We start from the raw sequence: 24,048 nt of genomic DNA, 5'->3' as shown, positions 1-24,048 counted from the left end.
GTTCTCTTGTTCATTTATTGGAAATAACACACAACCCCACGCAGAACCCCACTCAATGTCGACAGTCTACGGCTACCGGTATATTAAAATTCTCTGGACAACAATTACTCTCTATGTAATACTAGTTTAACGTACATTTTGTGTAATATACTAACAGTCCGTTCGCGTTAAGAATGCGATGAATCATCATTATTTACGGGCGTACACAACCGCGTGACATTCGAAAATATTCCAATAGGTCACATTGAAACGCAACGACTATTTAGATACGATTTTATTGGTAGGCAGACGATGATTCAATTCAATATTAATGCGAACGAACTGAAGCCACTAATGCTACATCAGAACGTTTGCAAAGCGACGATAAGGACTTGTCGCGCTCGGAAATGAGAGCGTTAAAAATTCGTACGCCACCCTGACGCAAAAATCTAGACGAGGTTCGTGAAGGCGTCTCAAATAAATACTTTAAATCTAAAGCTTGCGGCCATAGGGAATTTGACAGACATGCAGGTGTGGCCGCAGCTCTATAAATATGCAACACAAACATAATTAATGTTCCTTACGGATAAAACGACTTCGAAAACCTAATAAATTACAATAGAGCTTACACTAAAAATTAATGCTTGTAAAAACTTCGTCGACCGTCACACTATGTACACTTTAGGACAAACTTATTAACAATTTTATTCACATTGTGAAACGCGAAAGGCGAAATGAAAAAAAAATGAAATCTTATGATCTTTGGGCTTGGATGTTGCCTTACGTAAAAATAAAGATAAATAATAAAATGAAAATAAGAAAGTTCTCAATCAATGCACAAGTTTCAAAATATTATGCTTACAAGAGATACAAACGTGTGACCGTTACATAGAGGAACATTTTTATTGCTTTACTTTGACGACACAATAAAACAACTTCATCATCAGTTGTTCTAGTGTCTAATGCTTGTTCCTTTTAATTTAACGCTCTATGTTCTAAAACATTAATAACACATTATTTTATTCACAACTGTTAACATATATAATTTTCTACAGTGATCCATTTCATAAGACATCTTTGTCAGTTAATATTAGACATAATTGTTTCTATCACATTCAAATGTCAAAACTAGCCTTCTTAAACAAATTCAAATATTGCTCTCAAAAAAATTATCCAGAAATACATTGTTACGTAATTTGCAATTAAGAAGTATTATTATTAGGAGTCTTTTTACAATTTAGTGTTGTGTTGTTATAATGTTTCTAGCTACATTATTATGTTCCCAAATGAGAGTTAACTCCTCAGCATTTGTAAGGTTTCACTGTGCGGGTCAATCACATCGTGAAGCCTCCGTGCTACACGTGCTGCTCGTAAGTTCATAGTGATATCAGCTGTTAATAATATTTTTTAATGCAAAATAGATTGAAGGCAGACATAAATCTAGTGCAGCTTTAATATTCCATAGCATGCATTACAGCGATGACCTCTGATCCAGCTATAATGACATATTACATTTTTTTTTATTTCTAATGGCCTCTTAAAAATCTGTTTACATCTACTGAAGCCTTACAATACGATGGAGATGAAATGGCATCAAGAAGATGACAATAATGAATGTGCTAGCGTGATGATGCGATGCGATGATATTGCCAATCATTACACTATAATGTAACTTTAGATGATTATACAAACATTCAAAATCAGCATCATATGGGCAACGTCTGATGGTCGATAATTGAAGGCAATTATAAAAAAACATGCAGCAAAGTTTGAGAGGTGTACAAGTCTCTCTAGCTCCACTTATTCATAAATAATATTTATCACAAAACGAAGGAAACCTGTAAAATGACTAATATAATTTTCCTCTTTTTTATGTTTTAACTAGCGCGCACATGTCTTTGATTATCGACCATATACATGCATTCTTTACCTTCATTCATATATTTACATCTATCAGTCCATTCCATTACACTATATACAAAACACATATTTTTATGCCATAGAGAGAGCTATATTAACAAAAGAACAAAATCTCCCAGTTTTCTCTGACCATACAAAATTGGTATAATTTACATTTCTTCAATATGTAGATCGTCATTATTTGTAAGACATTTAAATTTAAGAAATGAATGAGAATACATTTAAATATTCCTAACATACGAGTCGTAACACACGGCGCACATTAATATTTAAATGTTATACAGATCTCTGTTTAAAGAACAGAACAGTGAGGGTGAACCAATAACATGCAGGTCAAAACTGACATAAGAGTTCATTTTTGTGAAAAGATTAAAAATATATCATAATTCTGATATTTACCTCTGAAAATTGCCATAGCTGGTTATTAATAATAATTACACCAACTTGAAAATTTTAGCAATGGTAGTAACATTTATTTCCATATATTTTTGGAAGATAGCAACATTAAATAATATTAAAATGATTGAATGTTAATTAAAATAAATAAACATTTTAATTAAAATAATATTAAGACGAATTTTTAAGTATTGATTAAAAGATGAAATCAGCCAACAGACTTAGCACCAAAAAAGTAAAATATTCCAAATGATTTTTATATTGTTTTGTAATTATATTTCATATTATAAGTAAATGAATTTTGTAAAATAGGTTCCCTAATATTGGGTAAATGAGTTAAATTTATGCATGCAATTATTAATATCCATATTTTTTATATTTGATTATGTTTAACACTAATGTTGCTATTTTTTAAAACTTTAACAATCCCTGGTCAAAAGGTTCGTCATTACTGATATAGATCGATGTAGGGTATAGAGTAATCAGAAAATCTTGAAGGTTGCTGCAGTTTACTCTTACAACTTTGAAAAGTAAGTCATTCTTGCCATGATAATTTACAGTTCTATTTAGACTAAATTATCACTTTTTTTTAACAAACGCCTAAGAACGAATTAAAAAGTATAAAAATGGTTTCAGTAGACCCAAGATGATTCATAGAGCGTAACCAATTTTGAGTCTATGTGACGATTCTATCAAAATTTATGTACATACACTAACACCTAATATTTGCTGAAATATAGTCCGCAGATATTTTCAGTGCAACGTCTTAGATCTTTTCGACCGCTTAAGTGCCTTGGACGTCCTCACCCACGGTAACATAAAGTCTCTGCAAAGAAAAAAAACAGTATTATAGATAATAACTTACAACTTCGATTTATTTTACTAAGAAACCAACAACGTTTACAATTTATAACTTATTACATAAATGGACCTTGTTTTGTTAGTAGTGAAGTCCATTTTCTTTTGATATGATTAACTAAAAATTTCCAAATCTTAAAAAATATTGGCAAATTATTTAAAGACAGTATCTAATTTGGTTTTTACGGACACCATTTACAAAATTAAACAATTATAATTGCTGTTTCAATTATGAAAAATAATTTTGAAAAACATAATGCATACTTTCTATTAATCTAATTCTCTTTATAAATAAATTATGTTCATACATAAATAATACGATTTTAAATAAGAGTATTGTTTTTAATTTTAGATGTTAATAACATTGTTAAAATTACAATACATTGATGTATTTAGTAATGATCTGCATGTGGCAGCGTTTCGAAATATGCATGATGCAGCAAATGCAGAGCTAAATGAGGTGGTAACTGTTTCATAACTTTATATTTTGAACAAGTAATAAGCTTGGCATCTAAGTACAAATTGTGATTTTTTCAAATTTTTAGACATTTAGATAATAAATCTATTATTAGTTCCACATTCTACTTTACCATAGAGATATACATTTTGCTTATTATCTACAAACTAAACATGAATTATAATTTTTTTAAATGAACTTACAGCACTTTCAAATTAAACTGTCCAAATATTGAAACATATACTAAGGCTAAAGGTTATCATCTTTATTTAGTTCATCGAAGTGTAGACGAAGGAGTGAAAAACAATTTGGAAATGGTATAAAATGTTAATATTTTTGACTTATTAGACTAATTAGAACTTTCACATACACATACAAAAATAGTTCTAAATTAACTCAAACCATATGTGATCACGTCGCTTAGTGCGACGTGGGGTGAGTGTTTAAAAAAAGGGAAATTTCGTTTCGTATTTTATGAATGGCTATTTTCTGCTCAAGGTAGTGTTAAGGCGTTACAAAAGAGAGAAATACTTACTTAGGAGGCAAATCAGGTATCGGATCCCCGAAGGCAATAACAGGCAGCGTATCCGTGATCTCTATAAATCGAATATCCCGCTGAGGGCGGGGCCACACAGAGAACACCGCCGGCCGCTCCGACCACCCGATACGCTGCCGTTGCCTCAGACGCTCCACATGACGTTGCTCCCGCATGCGACGCATGTGCCACCTGATACAACATACGTTATTTATTCCGCAGTAAATCAATGTGACCAATTGAAGGCATACTTTCCAGCTTAACGGCTAAACAACAATTTTATTAGTCACGCGGTTAAGCCGACGGCCAACCGATCATTTACTGCATCCTAAACGTCTAAACGCAAATGGATTATATCCGCCGGCATAAATAAGACGTGTTCCGAATTGATCACTAATAGATGTCTTACTAGCAAACAACGATCGCAAAATAAAGTTTTATACTCCGCACATTGCAACACTTATAACGTGAATATATTTTATGGGATACGATATTTTTTTTTGTGTTTATCATCCTAACGTCTAATAATTTTGATTGAGGTCAGATATTTATCAGTCAAAGACTTTTAGTTTTAATTTGATGTGGTTTGATGAAATGTTTTTTTTTTATTATTTTTTTTACTTTTTTTAGTAGTGTGTAAGATACAATACACGTACATGTATTACATGCATTATATTTAGGTTGTGTTTTACACTAATCATTCAGTGTCGTCATAGTTAAAGTCTAAAATAAATATATTTTTTTTTAAATCAGGTAATATAGGTGTTGAGTTTTAATATAACAGAATATTAGCTATATATTTTTAAAAGTTTTGATTTTTTATCTCCACGTGAACAATTTCGATAAGAGATAAAAAAAAACTTTTATCTCTTAAAGAAGTTGGATTGGTAAAGTAAAAGGTAAAGATTGGTATAAAAGTTTTTGCGTTGGTAACGCGATTTTTATATAATTTTATTGATTACACTTACACTGCTCGTAGAAACCAATCTTAATACTATTCAGCAATCTGCTCCGTCATCGTGAAAACTGCTGCTAAATCTTCTTTGAATTCATCCCGCCATGGCTAACTAATTTGAAAATAAAAAAAAAACGAACAGAACTAGACCTCCGTTCCTGAATTACCGGCGACGGTATTCACGCAATTTCTACAACTCTAACCTCAATTGTCGCCTTTCCTCAGCCTCCAGTTTCAGGTGGCGCTTTTCGTACACTCGGTCGTCCACGTTTTCGGTTCCCTCCAGGGTATAGCAACTCGTATAATGCTTCTCTCTCCATCGCGGCACCTGCATACAATTCTATTATCTAAAAAAAAAACTACTGTGACACTGTACGTTAAATACAGCGACGTTATTCCAACCTGTAAATGTACGCAAGGGTTGTACATGGTATAATAAAAGGTCAACAGTCAAACACCAAGGATTTTTTTTACACATATAATTTAGGTCCTACCATGTGAAATTGCCGATTCATTTCACAATAACAAACTTAAATGTTACGAAAATAGTATCTTTTTAGTGCCGACGCCCTTGACACTATGGGAAATTCACACAGGTTTTTTCCTAATGTCGAAATTAACTGTAATCAGTTGGTGCAAGATCTATGACACCGGTTTCCTACTTTTGATAGGATACAAGCCTATTTACGAGAAAAAAGGCATTTCATGACAAGGGTCATTTGTATTTAAATCAGCGTTTTCCAACATATTTTGTACCATGCCCCCCTATGTAACATTTATTATTTTTATATGAAAACAACAGGATTAAACTCGTGTCGAGTCCATTTTAATTTGCCCCCCTCAACAATCAAATTGTCCCCCTGAGGGGCGTGGGCCCCTCGTTAGGAAATACTGTTTTAGACTCCTCCGCTGCCGACATGAAAAGTTTTATAATCCACTAAAGTGCGTGAATGACAGAGAATTTCCAAAGAGCTCTTTCATTAATTAAGTTTATTAAGTTTTTTAGTTTGTCATAAATATTGTTTTGTGATTATTTTGTTTGGTCCTTTCTTCCATCATATCGTCCATTACCGATTTAAAGTTATACATTTCAAGTTGGCTATAAATTCTTCTTTCATAAATTCGAATTTGGAATTCTAATTAAACCAAAATATGATTTCAAAGTCGTCAGTATTAACAATCGGCAATTGGTGTTTGACTGTTGGCAGTTGTTTTTTATCATAGTTAGCATTGCATATTTATATAGATATATAAAGTTTATGTAAATGATATGAATAAGATGCATTTACTTGAAACTAGTTCTAAAAAGCATTGTTAATAGCTGAACCATTAACAACCCATAAATATCTGTATATATGGACAAAACAAGTCCTTTAATTTTAAAATTTTATACTGTGATCGTTATGGCTTAGATTATAAATGTTTAAGAATACCAATAGCAGACAAACCCTGATCGCTGAGCTAATAAATAAAGCAAAGAAGGAAACGTAATTTATTGCAGTGTAAGTCCTCTTTAGATGTTGTGGTTTGCCGATTTTAAGGATGATAGACAATTAGTAAAACTTATGGTTAGGATGGAATCTGGGTACATTCCATGGAACAAATTTTCTAATTTTACACAAAAAAAACAGGTTCATAATTGTAGTGTGTATGGTGTGGTGGAAAATGTGCATCATGTGTTGGTGGAATGTGCCAAGAAACGAAGTAAGAGAGAATTATTGTTGTGGCTATTAAAATTTAGTTCGTATGAAGTTGGCAACCAAATTCGGAAGGGGTTATTTTGCAGACTGGCGTCTTGCATCCATCCATCATGATTTTGTAATGCTGTAATGGCTTATATTTATGATGATCACAATGGGTTTGACACATCCGAAAATGGATAAAACCCCTACCTAAAATTAAAAATTAAACAAAATAAAAATGTAAGTATAGCATTACTTCATTAACTATATGTATTGTGTATCATTTGAAGTTTTCTTAAATGTAAGGAACAATAATTAGTCCATACATTTATAATACCAAAATGAAATGGTAAATTAAGAAAGTCTATGTGATTCAATGTCTAAGATGTTTACAATTGGATTGTATTTACATTAAAAACTTTATGAAGAATTAAACTACCTTTTCAAGTTATTCTAGCCAATGTACGTTGCAAGAGATATTGTAATTTTTTTTAGCAGAACACTGTTCTTGTAACTCCGATTTTTATTGGAGAAAAAAAATGACATGAAATTTCTCTCTCCGTTTCAAAATCGTTATACATTGCTGATTTTTTCATTGTAAAACGGCACTTAGGATATTTCAAAGCTTACATGGTGATTAGTTTTAGATGTAAAAGATTTAAATCGGTTAAATTATATGTCAATAGTCAGCAAAAAGGTTTAATACTTTTACCCCTATTACCAATCTCGCTGTACAAAATGGTTTCTAAAATATGTTACATTAACTTTTTTTTCTATTGGAATGCAACATGCTAATATTTTTTGGCAAAGATTTGCAGGGAAAGAGAAAAACGAAAGTTAATTTTTTTGCTGTTACCTGAATTTTGAAAAAGCTTCTTTTTATACATATGTGAGCTATACATTCAACGCTTTAAAGTTTTTACATCTATAATCCAATCACCTTGTACATAAGTCCCAAATGAAGCTCCTTTTAAATTAATATCTTTCATTTGAATATAATGAATCAAAATTTGTATTAAAATATCATGGAAATAATATTATCTTCTAAATGTGTCAATGAAAAATAATATTATAATATACATAATATTATTATAATACACATAAATAGTAATATTAATGTTAGTTTTATATATAGTTTTGAATCTTTAGTGTCATAGTTTTGTATATTTAGTAAAAATTACTGAATTGAAATAATGTTCTTCTTTCTACTATTTGTTCTTTATTTTTTTTTGTCCGCTTAACGAAAAATATTAATCGTAATTTTGTTTTGACGTATATTAAACCATACAATTTTTTTAATGGAATCAGGCGTTACCTCTTTAAATGTTGGTCCTTTTCTTACTTATACAATTTTTTTTATGAATTACTAAATATTTTAAATTTTGTAACCAAAAAAACTTGTTTTAATTATTTATTACAAACCGATTTTTTTTTGGATTTTATTAATAAAGTCTCTTTTTAGTTTAGTAGAGAAGGTCGTAATTAAGAAATGATTTAATATACTTGATTCGAAATAAATTTAAGTAGTTACATATTGAAGTATCGTTTATGGAATACCCTAACAAGTAGCTACGTAATTATTATCACACGGAATACATATTAATATCTATTTGTATATTATCTATTAGATCCAACGAAATTTATTAATTCTGGTTATCACTAATATTGGGTTGACACCGGCAAGCAAGACGCAGTAGCAGATAAAATTCATTGACTGATATTATATAAATAATTTTGGATCTTTAACCTTTTATAATATATTAAGTTCTTTAACCTTGTATAGGCAAAAAGTTTAAGTTATTTTATGAATTTGTTAAATGTATTATGACTATAAATGAACGTTAGGATAACTTCTTTAACGTAATTACTTCGTATACCAATTTTGTTAAGCACATCAAACATTGAACATCATACGTCGCGATAAATTTTCAAAATCAGCGTGAATTAGTACGATTATGGTTACCCGTTAAGTATATCCGCTTGATAAGAGAGGTGTGTGCAAGCAGCTTAGATGAACCTTAAAGTATCTAATTGTTTCCTAGGATGGTCTTACAATCTGTCAGATTACATAACTTAAAAAAAAACCTAAAACTACACAGGAACATCGAATAAAGATAACATAGACAAGATTAGCAAAATAAAAGCACTAAAAGAGAAGCGGGAGTCATAAGAAAGTTAGGGATTTACCTCGACAGTTGGACGTTTGCAATCTGCTGGAGGGTCGACGTCTTCTGATTTGAGGTCTGGGTCCAAACCCAGGTACCAGGATAGATCCGGGTCCCCCACTTGCGAGTGGTAAGGTTTCTGAGTCATCATTCCCGGCACCGGCGACTTCTTCCCGCGGCACGCGGCTGTCAAGCACGTTGATTGTAAGTAGGTTCAAGCCTTTGTATCTCAGAACAAGCAGAAACCATAAAGAAAAATAAAAGTACAACACACAAGTACAACACATGCTCAGGCGGGAAGATAACACAACGACAGATTGTAAGCCATCGCCTACAACACGACACCGTCTGGCCTCAGCGGTGCCAACTGGCCGTCTCACTTTATTCATGGAAGGAACTGGGACATACATAAGCACTTCAATTTTTATACCTACATCTCGTGTTCTTAATTTAAATTAATGTATAGGCTGTTATAGACTGTACTGACTTTTTATTATTGTTGTATACATTCCAAAGCAGTGTGGGAAAAGTAAAAATTTTGTGGAGTGTATGAACGTAAAATTTAAATTTAGCAAAATTTTGATTATAATATTAATGTTATTTAGTTTGAAATTTGTCTACTTTGATACTAAAGGGCATTAACAACTCAGCGGTCAGTGTTACGTCGGTTATCAGGGAATGCCAGTGATGATAGTATGAATGCTATAACTGGTACTTACCCTTTCCCTTGGGCGCCTTTGGTTTCGGTGGCGGCTTAGGTTTAGGAGGCTTCGCTAGCACGGTGGTAGAGTGAGCGCGTTTGCGACCGCGTTTACTCTCGCCACCGCGTTTCACTTCCGCGTTTGGCGGTACCTTAGCTCCGACGCTCTGCCCGACATCGAGGTGCTGAAAATGTTTAAAAAGTCATCCAATGATATAAATAACTAGCTGTCTCGCTGTATTTGGCCCTGCATTGCTTTTTTAGGGTATTATTTAATACTCCAGTGATATTGTCATAACCAATAGGAAATCTCATCCAGAAAAGAGAAACCTGGTTGTCAAACCTTTAACGTCAATCAAAACAAAATAAACATTATATGGCACTGAAATTAAAATATAATAATATCAATACTTAAGTCATGTGTCTGAAAAAGATATTTTTTTAAGTCATCATTGGGTTAGTGGTGATAACTTTGAAGTACTGTTTTATTTTATTTTTTTACTGGACTATAAAAAGCCGAGAATCTTTGCCAGTAGAAACTTTGGCAGGATGCTGTCAACTATCCAATATTAGAGTACAAGGATAATTATATTTCGAAGGGTGTCGTAAAATATTCATATAAGGCTAATGAAATTTATCTTATATTTTAAATGAAAATTTTAGATTACTATGCAGTTTTAAAATACTTAAAAACTATGTTGCTGTACAACAAGCTGTCATCTTCTAAAAGAATTTGAACAGTAATAATGCGTGATGTTCACAACACCAAACTAAATCTTGTTTTTTTTTTTGGGATTCTACTGTCAGTATCACCAAAGCGACATAGGCTCCTATTTAACTGTATTATAAATTAGAGTTATAATAATTATTGATAAAGCTACATACACTTAATGGTGTGTGTACAAGAGCACTGCTTGTCCTCCCACCTCTTTTCCTTGGCTTCGGGGGCGGCGGTGGAATAACCACTGGAGTAAAATCGATAGGATTCAAAGCATCCAAGGACAAATTTTCGGAAGAGAACAGCTCCTGGAAATCCAGGGACGGAAGTATATTCGTAGCAAGATTATTTGACGTCTCCCCATACGAGAAGTCACACAGGCTGGTCTCCGTCCTCGGTTTCGGAGCTCCGAATGACCGCCAGTCAATACTCGGCTCTGTTTTAACTATATCTATCTCTGGGTCATCTACCAAGAGACTCTTGGGTGATTCTTTCTTGATGGTTGTATATGAATTCGTTATATACCTGTAAATAATAACAATAACATTTCACCCAAATGTAAGCCTGTATAGCGAGCCATCTCAATATCTTGATTTTAATACATAATCTCCAGCAATGCAAACGTGATTATGTATTGGTGTAACTTGCTATTAAGGCAATAAATAATTTTATATATACTACATAAACAATTAATTAATAAGACTTGAATTAAAATTCATAAAATATTCATTATTTTATTATATTTTATACAATAATTACATGTAAAACACATTGGTCATGTAGTATATATATCTCATTTAAATTTTTTTTAAACTGATTAGCTAGTTATTTTTCATGCTGCAGGGTTCTACAAACACTAAATTATTGTTTAGCAGCAGTAATAGACCAAAGACTGCTTTAACAATCTCATGGGGTGAAATCAGTAAAATTGTTTAACACAAGCATAGGATATCTATTTTTATGTATGACCATAAAGGATATCCTACACAGATGACTGTAGATCATGTAAGCAGGCGGAAAAAGTGATGATGAAGAATATTTTTCGGACACACAAACCTATTCATTTTCAACTTAGATTTAGTGGTGGTCTCCGTTGCTGGAGCATCATATATCCTCCTGTTGGTTGCTATACCGGTGTCCTTTGATACTTTCATTCTGCCTTGATTGGTCTTCTGCAACATCAACTTCGGTATAGGAGACTGCTCCCTCATGTCTGCCTCGCCAAGCTGATACGGGTCTTCGCCCGTTGGTGTTGTATCAATAAGCCGCAGACGATCAGAGAGGGAGCCAGTAAACTGTGTGGTCTTCTTAGCGATGCCTCCCCTTGCTTTTCCATAGGTGCTAATCATTTTTGGTTTCCTGTTAATGCTATAGGTTCTTTCTTGCTCAAATGGTTGACCTTTAATTAACAAATTGTTCCTTATGAAAAACTTTTTACAATAAATATTTTGATTATAATATACATAAGTGTGACTACCTTCACTTGAATTAAACTTGTCGACATTCTCTGTGTATGTCAATTGAAGTCAAGTAAAACTTAAAATAGACTCATATAGTGAGAATTAATTAATATTGACCTTGTTATTTCTCTTATCAGAGCAACTTAATATTGTTTTTATTTAACTTTCTCTCCATATCAAGACCATTGCTCTCTTTTAATTATATATTATTACCAGTGACTATTTTCAACTAACTTACAGCTATTTTTTAAGACCATAAAAGCTTAAGTAACCACAAATATTTAATGAATATACAATTCTGTTATCTACATATTCTACAAAAAATTCTATTAACAATGATTTCCCAATCACACAAGAAAAAAGAATTTGCAAATTATACAAATAAAAGTAATTTAAAGTTTAAAGGTTTTTTTTAATTTATCTATAAAATATATCTAAATTTTATCCCATAATTCTAAATTCATCAGTGTGCCTTTTTTATAATTAATTTTTGTGTTAAGACACAGTAGTATCAATTTAGATATGTATAGCTTTAACTTTGAGATATAACATCAATTTAATACAGGCACTGATAGCGCTGAGATTTTGCATTATTAAATACTCGGTGAAAAATACTTTGTCCAGACATTGTCATCGTCACCATCATCATCATCACAGCCCATAAACGTTTACTGCAAGGCATTGGCCTCTCCGCTGCTCTCAACCAGCGATTTCCAGCGACTTTGACGATGTCTTTGGTCAACCTAGTGGGGGCTTTTACACGCCACGTCTACCGGCTCGTGGTTACAACTGGGGAATCTTTCGGGCCCAAAGTATAAATGCATTAAATTAAAATATGCAATGCCTAAGTTAAAGACGGATGGACATGCCAATTCAATCTAGTATATAAATCGTCGTATGTAATATGAGAAAAATGCCATCTAAAACATTTTAAATTTATGTTACAAAAGGTGTCCAACACTTACTAGTCTCAGGAGGATCTACTTTGACGGTGCTTTTGGCCATTCGACTGAGACTACCGATGCCTGTTGCTGGCGCCCGTCTGTTCCTTTGTATCCTTTGGATCACGGGATTGCCGCTGAAAATTATAAATAAAAATTATGCCCCGGGAATTATAGTGGATTCGCAAAACAAAACAGATCTTATTAATTAATAAGAGTCGCGACCTCTTACAGTCAAATTTTACTAGTCGCTGTCCAGAAGAAAAATATAATTATACATGTGTGCCAAAAAGACCTTAGAATTATAAAATTTTATCGATACACAGCTATGTTTTGCTTTTACTTTTAGCAACTGTAAAATTTTGAAGCCTAGAGAATAGAAGCTGGTTCCGACAAGATGGCGCAAATGTTTAGTGCAAAACTGTTATTGCACCGAGGGTACATTCTGTGGCTCTATGGAGCCCAGATCTCTAGATACTAGACTTTTCTTCCCTAAAAATACCTCCAAAGCCTGATTTAAGATAATAAACTAACGACGATTGACCAGCGCTAAAACAACTTTCGAGAAGAAATGTCCGCTATCCCACGAGCGATATAACAACGTGTTTTCACGAATTTGAATCGAGGTTATAGCTGCACTGTCGAAAAAGTGCACACTTATAGTTGCGAGAATATACAAAATGGCTAAAAATATTTTTTTATAACTTACCTGTTCGAGGTGACTGTATACAGGGCACCGGAACGAGGTTCCGTCTTCGGCTCCTTCTTCACATAAGAACGTTTGCTGTCAATCATGGCGAATTTGTCGCAACCCAATTTAGTGTCCAAGATCGGAGGAGGGGGTAGTTCAGCAGGCATGAAGGAGCTTACATCTATAGACCAAATTTTTAATTACCATATTGTGTGGTTAAACGTTACCAGTCTAAAATGGATATAGGCATGAACTGTTATTATATTTTTGGTCACGTCGCTAACATCAAGATCTCTCCTGCGGATTTTGTTTCTTCGAAGGAAATTAATGTCAGAGCATATTTTATTTTCTTTCGTTGTCCTTGAGAAATAACAGTGAAAAAAAATAATAATTTTAATAATACATACACATTCATTCGGTCCAAAATAAGTCAACGATATGTTATAGACAGTAATGATCACTTGAAAACAATTGTCGAATTAGTACAACGGTTATTCAATAAAGCGTAGATTATTGACGCCTCCTACAATTGAACTCTTAGGACTTATTCGATGGCTTTAAACGGGACGAGAGGGATATTCCTGTATCTAAAGCACTTATAGACTTCCTTTCAATCACAGTCACTCATGTATCATTAACACTTCGTGCAACACACCACATCGTTATTTTACTGATTAGTTTCGATATAAAACTGTAAATTTTTAGGTATTAAATAAGGAAAGGATTCACAATCTAAGCACTACATTTATTTATTAATATTGCATGCTATCTGATTCTTCTATCACTTAATTTAAACAAAAGTTTATAGAACACAATGTTTACAAATAATTTTTTTTTCGGAAACATTAGTTACATAAAAATGAATACATTGAAATCAAATATATATAAAACACGTGGATATTCTTAATGTTGATCATGGATGTTCTAGTAATGATACATATGCTGGACGGCTATCAAAACCCATGTGGTGAATATAAAACCACATGGGAAATGTTAGCCAAACAGCACAGTGATCAGTGTTTATCTTCTTCTTTGTTGTTTTTTATCTTCATTCTTCTTTACGCCATCATTATAGGACAAATAACGGTTATAATAAATAAAACACTATTATCTATAGTAATAATTAAACTTTATTTTTACCTGCATCCGGCGCGCTGGGCAGCCCGAAGTCCGAGTCAAATGGTTTAGTTTTAGTCAAGTCGTCGTCGAAAATAAACGAATCGTTTGTGCCACACGGCAGTAGAAACTCCGTGAAGCTATTTAGCATAATCTGTAAAAACGAAATATATTCGTTAAAACAACGAAAAAGTTTTAGGGTCATTCATTATCATTCCAACCATAGGTTATCCACTGCTGGACATAGGCCTACCCCAGTTATAAGGTACTTGTGTATAAACATGGAAATGCGATGCCAAATATACTGTTAAACACTAATTACGATTATCTGACTAATACAACTGTATTAGGAAAAGTCGGGGAGGGCTCTATCCAAACTATTTGAAATTCGTTTAATTTTTGTACACGTGAATTACTACGATTCTGAAGGTAGAACAATATTTTACAGTGTATACGCGTAATAATAACAACATTGTTATAATGTTCAGTATCAGAATAAGGAGAACCGTAGCAAAACGAAAATAACCGACGGCCCAACGATTGGAAAGTTTATAGTGACAGTGTGCAGGTCACATAGCACGCAGGACTGATAGGCGGTGGGGCTTTAAGGTTCTAGGGCAGCGTAGAAAGTCCACCCACAAGGTGGACAGACAAGTTAGTTAAGGTAAGGCTTAGAGTAGCTTGCGAAGTGTAAACGGGGCGGAGCATTGCTTGCGGCAACATCGCTTCCCTTTTGGAAGAGTAGGAGAGCCGCCACACTTTCTTGCGGTTTTGTTGCAGGGTGGTAGGTGAAGTAATTAGGCATAACAAAACCGTGTAACAGGAAGTGTGGCGAGGGATGGGAGGCGATGCATAAATGTTATGTGGGTTCACCCATTGTATGTTGAATGAAATATGAAGGATAAGAGGAGGGTGAAAGTAGGAAGGTGTATATCCCCGTCCCGAAAACAAGATGGGGAAAGAGTATTTTTAAAATAAAAAACAAACTTTATTATGGTTGTCGGAAGATGCCGGACGTAGGGCTTTTCTAAACGGTCTTATTAAAAATCTATAGAAATAAAACAATGGACGTACTGCGTTGAAATTGAGCTAGCTGTCAACGTGTGTGTGCAACATCTCGATAACAACTAATTGAAACTTCGTCTTATTTCTTACCCAGAAGGGAATTATGCACCACTCAATGTAATTTGAGAAATATACGTTTAATACACATATTAAATACAATAACAAAAGAAGCGTGTTTGAGAATCATAAATGTTAATTTTTATTTTTGAAATAGCATTGTAACCTACGTCTTCGAAGTTATTTTAGTCAATTGTTTTTTCTGAGGTATAAAGTTATTAAATAAGGAGATATTAAATATAAATGAAATATGTAATTTTCTGAAAAGATTTTAAAATTTCACGGCTCACGGTGGGTTATAAGAGTACTTTCATAGGTTTATACTCAAGAATAGAACCAAGTGCATTTGTGATCCGGCGTGAACCAGACCGTACTGCACGTTATCCTTTGCTGTCTCGCATACGGGCTGAATATGAAACTGAGCCTAGCAGAAAGATCGATAGCAACTGTATCCCTGTTCCATAAATATAATACATCAGTCCATAAGGGTGGCTACGAACTGCTAGCCCATCTACCCTATTCTCCACATTTATCCCCCAGAAACTATGTTCTTTTTCCAAACATGAAGAAATGGATGGACAGTTAAAGATTTGGGTAGGTTGAAGAAATTATAATTCAAGCAAACGCCTATTTAAAGAGCCTTTGGAAAACATCTTATTTGTACGAAATAAAAAAAAATAAAACGCTGGAATTCTAATTAAAAAAAATAGTCACGGAGTTATGAACAACCCTCGTAAATATATAAGAGATTTCCATCTAAATACTGTCTCTTTTCGCCATCTCTGGAACGATAGGGCTTAGAGACTTGAAATTTACAAGAAATATTTTTTACACCAATTGAGTAAAGATTAGAGATCGTATTTTTCAACACTCCACCCGTTACGCGGATTTCTTGAAGTTGTTCTTCTAAATTAACAATAAGGCTTAATTTTAAGCTAGAAAATATTTATTTATATATATATATATATATATATATATATATATATATATATATAATATCTCTGGAATCATGAGATTTGAAATTAAGTGTAAGAAATATTTTTTTGACCGAGTAGATGCCCACTTAGAAAGGATTTTACGAAATTTGCGAAGCGCGCAGGGGATTTCTTTTAATATGCCGTTATTGTTGCAAATATGATACAAATCTTCAGGTCTTACCAAACTTAAAAATAATTTAAAAAAAAATTAAACTTACCTCTGAGGGGCCATCTGTGCTATTACTGACAACGGTGGATGTAACTGTTGAAGTTGTGACGAGCGAGTGAACCAAATTTGGATTCACAGTATGCCGCGCAGGAGGTGCCGTACTGTCCCTCTCATTAATTATTGACTTTAGCTGAAAATAAAAACAAAGTTAACACGACCTCAAAAACAAAAAAATAGTTAAGTAAAAATAAAATATATAATTGACAAATATTAAAAGTTTATCCATTCGCCTTATGAAGATCGCAAATATTTTATAATTGATTTGTTCAAAAATTATAATTTATTCCGATATGTTATACCATATCTACACACCCTTCGTCAATGACGGGATAATTACAAATAAACTTTGAAGTAAATATATGATAGAGTTGTTGATTTAAGTGCAGTTGTCCTCGATAAACAACGTTAAACTGTAACGCCACTGCCTCGACGTCAAGTTATCGAGAAAAAAAATATATAATATATTTCGCATAGCTCCCACCCTGCCAAGTTATATTTGTAAAGGTCGTTGATGTCAAACATACACACGAAGGAAAATCGAGAAAACATACTTGAAAATATTTAGATACACGTTGCCGATTACATATTGGCCTATTTTTCCAACAGCGTGTAGGTAGTTTGCAAATGAAAGGCATTATTTGAGTGACACGTGTAGACTTCGACTATGAATACACGAGGCAAATTTAACAAAAAAAAACCTAAAGAATGGCTATAGATATAAATCTCTCTTTAAATAATATTTACATATACGACCCAATGAGAAGAAACAAACACGTTTTGAGGAATGACATTAAACAAAGACATATTTTAGTTATAAAGATGATAAATATATTTTTTTGTGTTCAATCTATTAACCCCCTCTCTATTATTTTTTCTATATGACCACAAGTAATACTACAAAGGAAAAATGAAGTGTGACGTAAAAAGGAAACATGAATTTTCAAGAAGCCTATACATGTCCAAGGATCTAGACAAGCATTTCACAACAATTATAAATGACCGTTAAGGAGTCTTAATACGAAAACGAGGCTGGAGACTTCGCAACTCACACTAATTTATCTAAAAAACCAAATCTATTTGGTAAAATAATTCCTAAATGAATTCAGCTATGGTTTGTATAACAAGCGAAAGCGTAGTTATGTTTGATAGCAAGAGGCAGAATGTACTAAAGATCATTTTTAATGACTATAATAGATAATTATCAGAGTTGATTATGCTTAATAATTATATAAAAATAAATCCGTGAAAATCTATATTAATTTTGTGTTAGATAATTCACTAGCGTAAGTTAATTGCAAATACGAATAAGCTGTACTGCAAACAACTGATATGCAATTAAATATATCGTCTTAACTGTATAAAAATAACTGTGCGATTAATGTGCGATTTCCGAGAACTTCTTTAAAGTTACGGATCTTTTAAGAGCACTCATCTATGTGGGAGATACTTAAAAAGAGTTTCATGTATATGTACCAATACTTATCAAGATATCTCTGAAACTGTATGGATTAGATATATGAAATGTGGAATATACTTTCCCTGAGTAGAGGACAACTAAAAACGGACTTTACCAAATTCCTCCTACAAAAAAGGTTGAGGGGGCGTTCATTGAGTTCGCGAGACGGGCCGGAGACTCACATTTGTATATAAATCTTTTCGAAATCGTAGTGTCCAAATAATAAAATAATATAAAGATTTAAATCCAAATCATACGCCCTTATAACATAAGTTGAATACTAAGAGTGGCCAAAAATGGCCGTACTGCTGTAGACGTCTTTGCTTAGAAATAGGCTAGTTAAAGCGGACTATAATACAATAACACCGACTTCAATAAACCACAGCTATTAAAAATCATATTAGTATAAAATGTAATTTTCTATACTTTCGCAGACGCGAGGATCTTAGAAATGAATTAGACACAGGAGTTAAAGTATTTATTAATAGTTATTAACAGTTATATTTAAAAAAGCATGTAACACATACGATTCCGTAGTACATAAAGTTACATACTAATGCACATACGTAAAACCGAATACAAAACGGTTCTACGAGAGCTGGGTATAGAGATATATCATTTAACCATCTATAGATTTTGCCATAGGAATAGTTTGATAGTTAAAACTGCTGGAAATAAAAAAAGGTTAATTTCATTTATGCAAGTCGCAAATTATTATTCGCATTATAAGTCGCATATTATTAACAATAAAGATATGCGTATATAACAATACGCACAGGAACAAAGTACAGAGCAAAGCGAAAACAAATATACATATATGTTTGTAAAATCTTAACTACGTCTTAAAACGATCGCCAAGAAAACAATTATACATAGTAGTTCGCATATTCGCTTAAATAATGTTTCATACAATTCGCTTCCCAATATATTTATTCAAACTCGTTAACTAATCTAAAATAATCTTTCTCTATATTAAATTGTTAGCCGTTTATATATTACTTGAGCAGAATAAAAGAAATAAAAAAATTGCAGAGATTTAAACCTCGTTTCTTATTACACCAAAAATTAAAACTTTCCAACTATCCGTCAAAGCTTTAAATAGTTCCCGATAAACTTTTCACAAACAAAATAGTTTCAATAGATTGTTATAGAACTTTACAAAAGAAACTTTTCCACTGAAACTTAGTTCACGAAATTATTAACATTGAAAGTTGTTACGATTATAGATTATAATGACTCAATGTTATTTGCAAATAAACTTAAGAAGTATTAAATTAAATGATTAAAATATAAGAATCAAAGAATATCATTTAAGAAAAAGCGTTTTTAAAAATTTGGATTACTACGAGTGGTGATTCAAAAGTAATAAATATCATTTCTAACGCACACTAAAATTCATTCATTCTTCTAATTGCTAAGGTTTCTATTAGTCAAAAAATACTCAAATAGGCAAGATTCCCAGCTATATTCTTTTGAATATGAACTGCCGAGGTTTGAATATCAAAATGTCAATTACAGCAAAGTTATATACACGGACTTAGTAGAAAAATTAGGGAACCTTTGTCGATATTCCACGGTTGCAAACTGGGGCAAGGAGTTTAAGATGGGAGGAACATAGACAGAAGATGAACATGGTGCATGACATTGATGCACGTCCATCGGTGAAGATAACGTGAAAACAGTTGAGGAAATTGTATCGGCTGATCGAAGAGTGAATCATCAGGCAGGTAGCTGATCGTACAGAGAAATCGTTAGGCATTATTCAAAGAATCCTAGCGAATAAATTGAATGTGAGAGAGGACCGCGTGTTGGGTTCCGAGAATGATAACCGACGAACGAGGTAGTAGGAACGAGTCGACTTTTCAAGAAAATCTCGTTAAGTTTCAAACAAACAGGAGAATTTGTCAAGCTCAGAAATGTTGTGGCGTCCCTTTTTAGGGACGCTGAAGGAAATATTATGGGGGCCTATTCGGAGAAGAGAGCCTCCTATTAAAGACTCCCACTATGCAGAAAAAGCAAGAAGATTACTTGAGGCCATCAAGGACAAAAGACGCAGCATACTGTGGGCTAGTATTATTATTGGGCAGTGATAGCTCAGTGGTAAAGGACTGAGCGTTGCGATTGTAGGTAGCGGATTCGATACCCGTGATGCTTTCTTATATAATTCACACTCTGTGCATTAATTGTATAGAATTGACACTGCTCACAAACAAGTTTCCAGAGGAAGGGCAGCAGCACCTTTTACGTACCATAATACCACATTGTTATTGTGCGCCCGCCTGCCAAGCGTGGTGATTATGATATATATATAGATATATTTCGAGAAGGCCTAATCTTTATATTGGGTGCCTATGGGCTGATGACACTGCGAGCGGGAGTACTGTTACACAAACATGGAACGCTAGCTCATAAAGCTGCAGTTGCCATGTCTGCCGTGCAATGAGCTTTCCTTGAATTGGTGAAAAACCTCCCTTGTTCACCAGATCTAGCCATCACTGCCTTTCTTCTTTCCTTGGCTTAAGGAGCACTTCCGGGCGAAGAATTTGGCAACGATAGCGTTGTTATGGTTACTGATGGGGATATTTTTTGAGAATCAAGATCAAGATATTTTTAAGGGAATTCTAAATTTAGATTTGAGATGGACTATGCATATACTTGTTAGAAGCCTTTATAGAAAAATGAATTTTATTATTACCATACATATTGTGTTTATTATTTATGCACTGCTTGTACATGCTAAAGTTAATTATTGTTTATTGTCTGTCCCTGCAGACTTTGTGCTGCCAGAAATTATTGGCCTATCGCATTATAATGGGTATATTAATGAAGAAATTAATAAATTAATAGCTATGAAAGCTTATTATGTTAGCTACAGTAGAGCATCCAGTTTGAAATGTTGTTTCTTTAGAAATATCAATTTCTTTATAAACAATGAAATTTATTTATTAATTTTGTGTTTCGGTATTATTATGTTTACATAAAATGTAGTACTAAATTTAGTAAATAATGAAATACAAAATTTGAACCATATTTCATATCAAGTGGCTAAGTAAAAAATAATCTAAAAATAGAAAACATGAAACGCCAAGCTACTATACTTTGGTAAAATTATGAATAGTTTTTATTCATTTATTCGTTATTCGCAATTGTGCATGATGATAGAAGAAAAGGCGATAATTTGTCAAGTAAATATTTGATAATAAGAAAACATTTTCATAAACTTAAAATTGAGTTATAACTGGACTTATTTAAAAAATTCCTCATAATTCTATTGCGCAAGCAGTAACTTATAAAAAGAGCTGCATATTTATCAGGAGTGAATTCAGGAGTAAACACTTTAGACTTTGGAAAGTTCCATATCAAATAATGTGGATATCATTTAAATAACTGCGTAGTGAAAGCACATTTACAAGGTTAACAATGGTTATCAGCAAAGCCATAAATTAAGAGATTCGCAGTGCTAAAATTATTTCACCTTTTCTTGTTTGTTTGACCATTTAAATATCATGGCCTTCATTTCTTATCACTTACAATTACTTAGTAAGTTATTGTTTACTCATAAGTCTCGCCCTTATCAAACTTTATTTTTAGACTTTTGCAGTCACGTACTCTCAGAATGTTCTACTTGTATCAGTATAGGTATGAAATAATAAAAAAATTTAAAAATGAAAAAAATATTGATTTCAATTTATTAAGATATAACTGAATCGTAATAACAGCCCTTTTAGTTTTATATTCTCAAAAGAATGAGCCCGCACCCATTAATCACTCACAAACACAATTTGTGTTGTGGTACAAGCCAGTTCCTAACAATATATTTCATTTACCATTTGTGAAGTGTAATCGCATTCACATAATACCATCACCACCATCATATATAGTTCATAAGAGTTTGTACAATTGTACCTAGATATTATATGTTCACATGGTAATGTTCTTCTGGATCCAATATAGCTTATTGTTAAGGCTATGGGCCATTTAAGCTATTTAACATAAATTTAGCTTAATGAGACCATGTCTAATGATGCTTTAATCAATGGTGATATATCTTATGATTTGATTCTCTCATTATTCTATACAGTATGATATAAATTTTCTTTAAACAATACTAAATTTTAAAACACTGTTTTTAATACTTCAATTACAAGTAATAGTATCACCAAAAGAATATTTACAAATATATTATAATAATATACTTAAATATACATAAGTAATATTGAGAATTAAAATCATAAAATTATAAATATCTTTTTAGTAAGATTGAGATTTAACAATGACTAGAGTATATATAACCTAAAATATTCACAGAGTAACTTAATTTAAATTTTAGAGAAATGTATGTTTTTATTAAGGTACTAAGGTCAATATTTTTATAAATGATCATATGTGAAGAATAATTTGAAGAAAAAATGTTATTAACAATGTTGTATATCAGGTTAAAATACATGAAGTAATATGCTTATATTTTGTTGTCACAATGCTATCATTGTGTTAAATTGATGTGATCAAAACTACTTGTAAAATACCAATTTCATGCTATTATAATTAAGTGTAATACAAAAACTAGTATACTCATTTATTATTATTAAACTATACAAAAACATTTTTCAGTGCAAACATTAGACTTCATGGTAGCATATTAGATTGATTATTTATACCAATAGTTGTTTACCTATTACCTCAAATATTATTACTATCAGTATTTTATGTTTTCCCAGCTATGAACCTTTAAGGTTACCTATGTTAAAACAGAGAGTCATAAATCTCGCAACATATCTATCTATCTTATATTTTTAAATAAATTTTCAACTTGAGAGTCATGGATTGGATTGAATTTATACTCACAGAATCATTTTCTTGCTTTATATTTTGGTATATCTTCTCCCTTTTCGTGAATAAGGTATTCTGCTGCTGGATTAGATCCAAATGATAGATGAGGAGATCTTTCAGTCTCTTATTCTGAGCTTCTGCCGCCGCCAACCTCTTTGTAATCTGACTGACATCAGTTGCTGCAACTACACTCTTGTCTTCTGTGACTACACAATGACTAGCAATCTCAACCTCTTTTTCCAACTGCAGAACTCTTCTGTCCGCAGAGTCCGAGTGACAAGCGTAAATATGATCGAAAGGTATACTTAGAAGGCTTTCTTTCGTCTCCAACTGATTTAGGGTTGTGAGATCCGCCGAAAAATTAACCAAATTCGTTTCATTTCCACCACTCCGACTGTTCATCTTTAAAAACCCAATGTTGCTTTGGCACTCGACAAGCCTACCGGCTGTCAAATCCTAACTACCCAGTCGCACCAGTGTTCGTTGCATGACATTAGGTTCGTAGACGCCTTTTTACACATAAGTTCTTTGCACGTACACTATTATATCTTTCCATTTAAAATTACATTGTCAAAAACGACTGATATCTGCGTACTTGCCGACCGTTCTTTTCTGACATTTCTTTTATGCACATGTAAAATGATAATAGACGCAACTATGTATTCATTACTATCGCCGATTAACAGATGATTTTTTGCGAGTGACAGAACTGTTTGCAATTATGAAATAATAGACGAAATAATATTTGGATTACATCACTAAATATATTTATTTTTTATGTAAATTGATTAAAATTTGTAGCAAAATTCATCAATCAACTGGCGTCAAGGCGTCAACCAGAGACAAACCTTAACTTTTTTG

At 32.7% G+C, this 24,048-nt stretch overlaps 1 protein-coding gene across 2 annotated transcripts; it reads right to left on the bottom strand.

Moving 5' to 3' along the window:
* Nucleotides 1-2,568: 2,568 nt before the first annotated feature.
* Nucleotides 2,569-23,896, bottom strand: LOC137933403 (protein male-specific lethal-1-like). 2 transcript variants are annotated; one of them, XM_068777356.1, is made up of 12 exons: nucleotides 23,203-23,896; nucleotides 16,891-17,031; nucleotides 14,598-14,727; nucleotides 13,476-13,638; nucleotides 12,791-12,903; nucleotides 11,422-11,764; nucleotides 10,533-10,890; nucleotides 9,667-9,832; nucleotides 8,970-9,133; nucleotides 5,304-5,428; nucleotides 4,146-4,337; nucleotides 2,569-3,121 (listed from the first exon to the last, which is right to left on the bottom strand). In XM_068777356.1, exons 1-12 carry the CDS (start codon nucleotides 23,587-23,589, stop codon nucleotides 3,049-3,051), a joined length of 2,355 nt encoding a protein of 784 aa, XP_068633457.1. In that variant the 5' UTR covers nucleotides 23,590-23,896; the 3' UTR covers nucleotides 2,569-3,048. The 2 variants fall into 2 exon arrangements, with proteins under 2 accessions (XP_068633457.1, XP_068633464.1); XM_068777363.1 differs by lacking the exon at nucleotides 5,304-5,428 and having other exon boundaries at nucleotides 3,038-3,121.
* Nucleotides 23,897-24,048: the final 152 nt, after the last annotated feature.

This window comes from Battus philenor, unplaced genomic scaffold (genome assembly GCF_028537555.1).
Source record: "Battus philenor isolate CCGP_79_NKW_IND1 unplaced genomic scaffold, ilBatPhil1.0.hap1 SCAF_1, whole genome shotgun sequence".
Taxonomy (NCBI): domain Eukaryota; kingdom Metazoa; phylum Arthropoda; class Insecta; order Lepidoptera; family Papilionidae; genus Battus; species Battus philenor.
The sequence above is the reverse complement of the archived record's forward strand: the minus strand, read 5'-3'. Positions and strand labels throughout refer to the sequence as shown.

Excerpts from the sequence above, each read along its gene's own strand:
- LOC137933403 (XM_068777356.1), bottom strand. The coding sequence starts at position 23,589 with ATGAACAGTCGGAGTGGTGGAAATGAAACGAATTTGGTTAATTTTTCG. Across the intron at positions 11,765-12,790 it reads AGTAGATCCTCCTGAGACTA|GTCAACCATTTGAGCAAGAA; the intron begins GTAAGTGTTGGA and ends TGTTAATTAAAG. Across the intron at positions 5,429-8,969 it reads GCAAACGTCCAACTGTCGAG|GTGCCGCGATGGAGAGAGAA; the intron begins GTAAATCCCTAA and ends AATTGTATGCAG.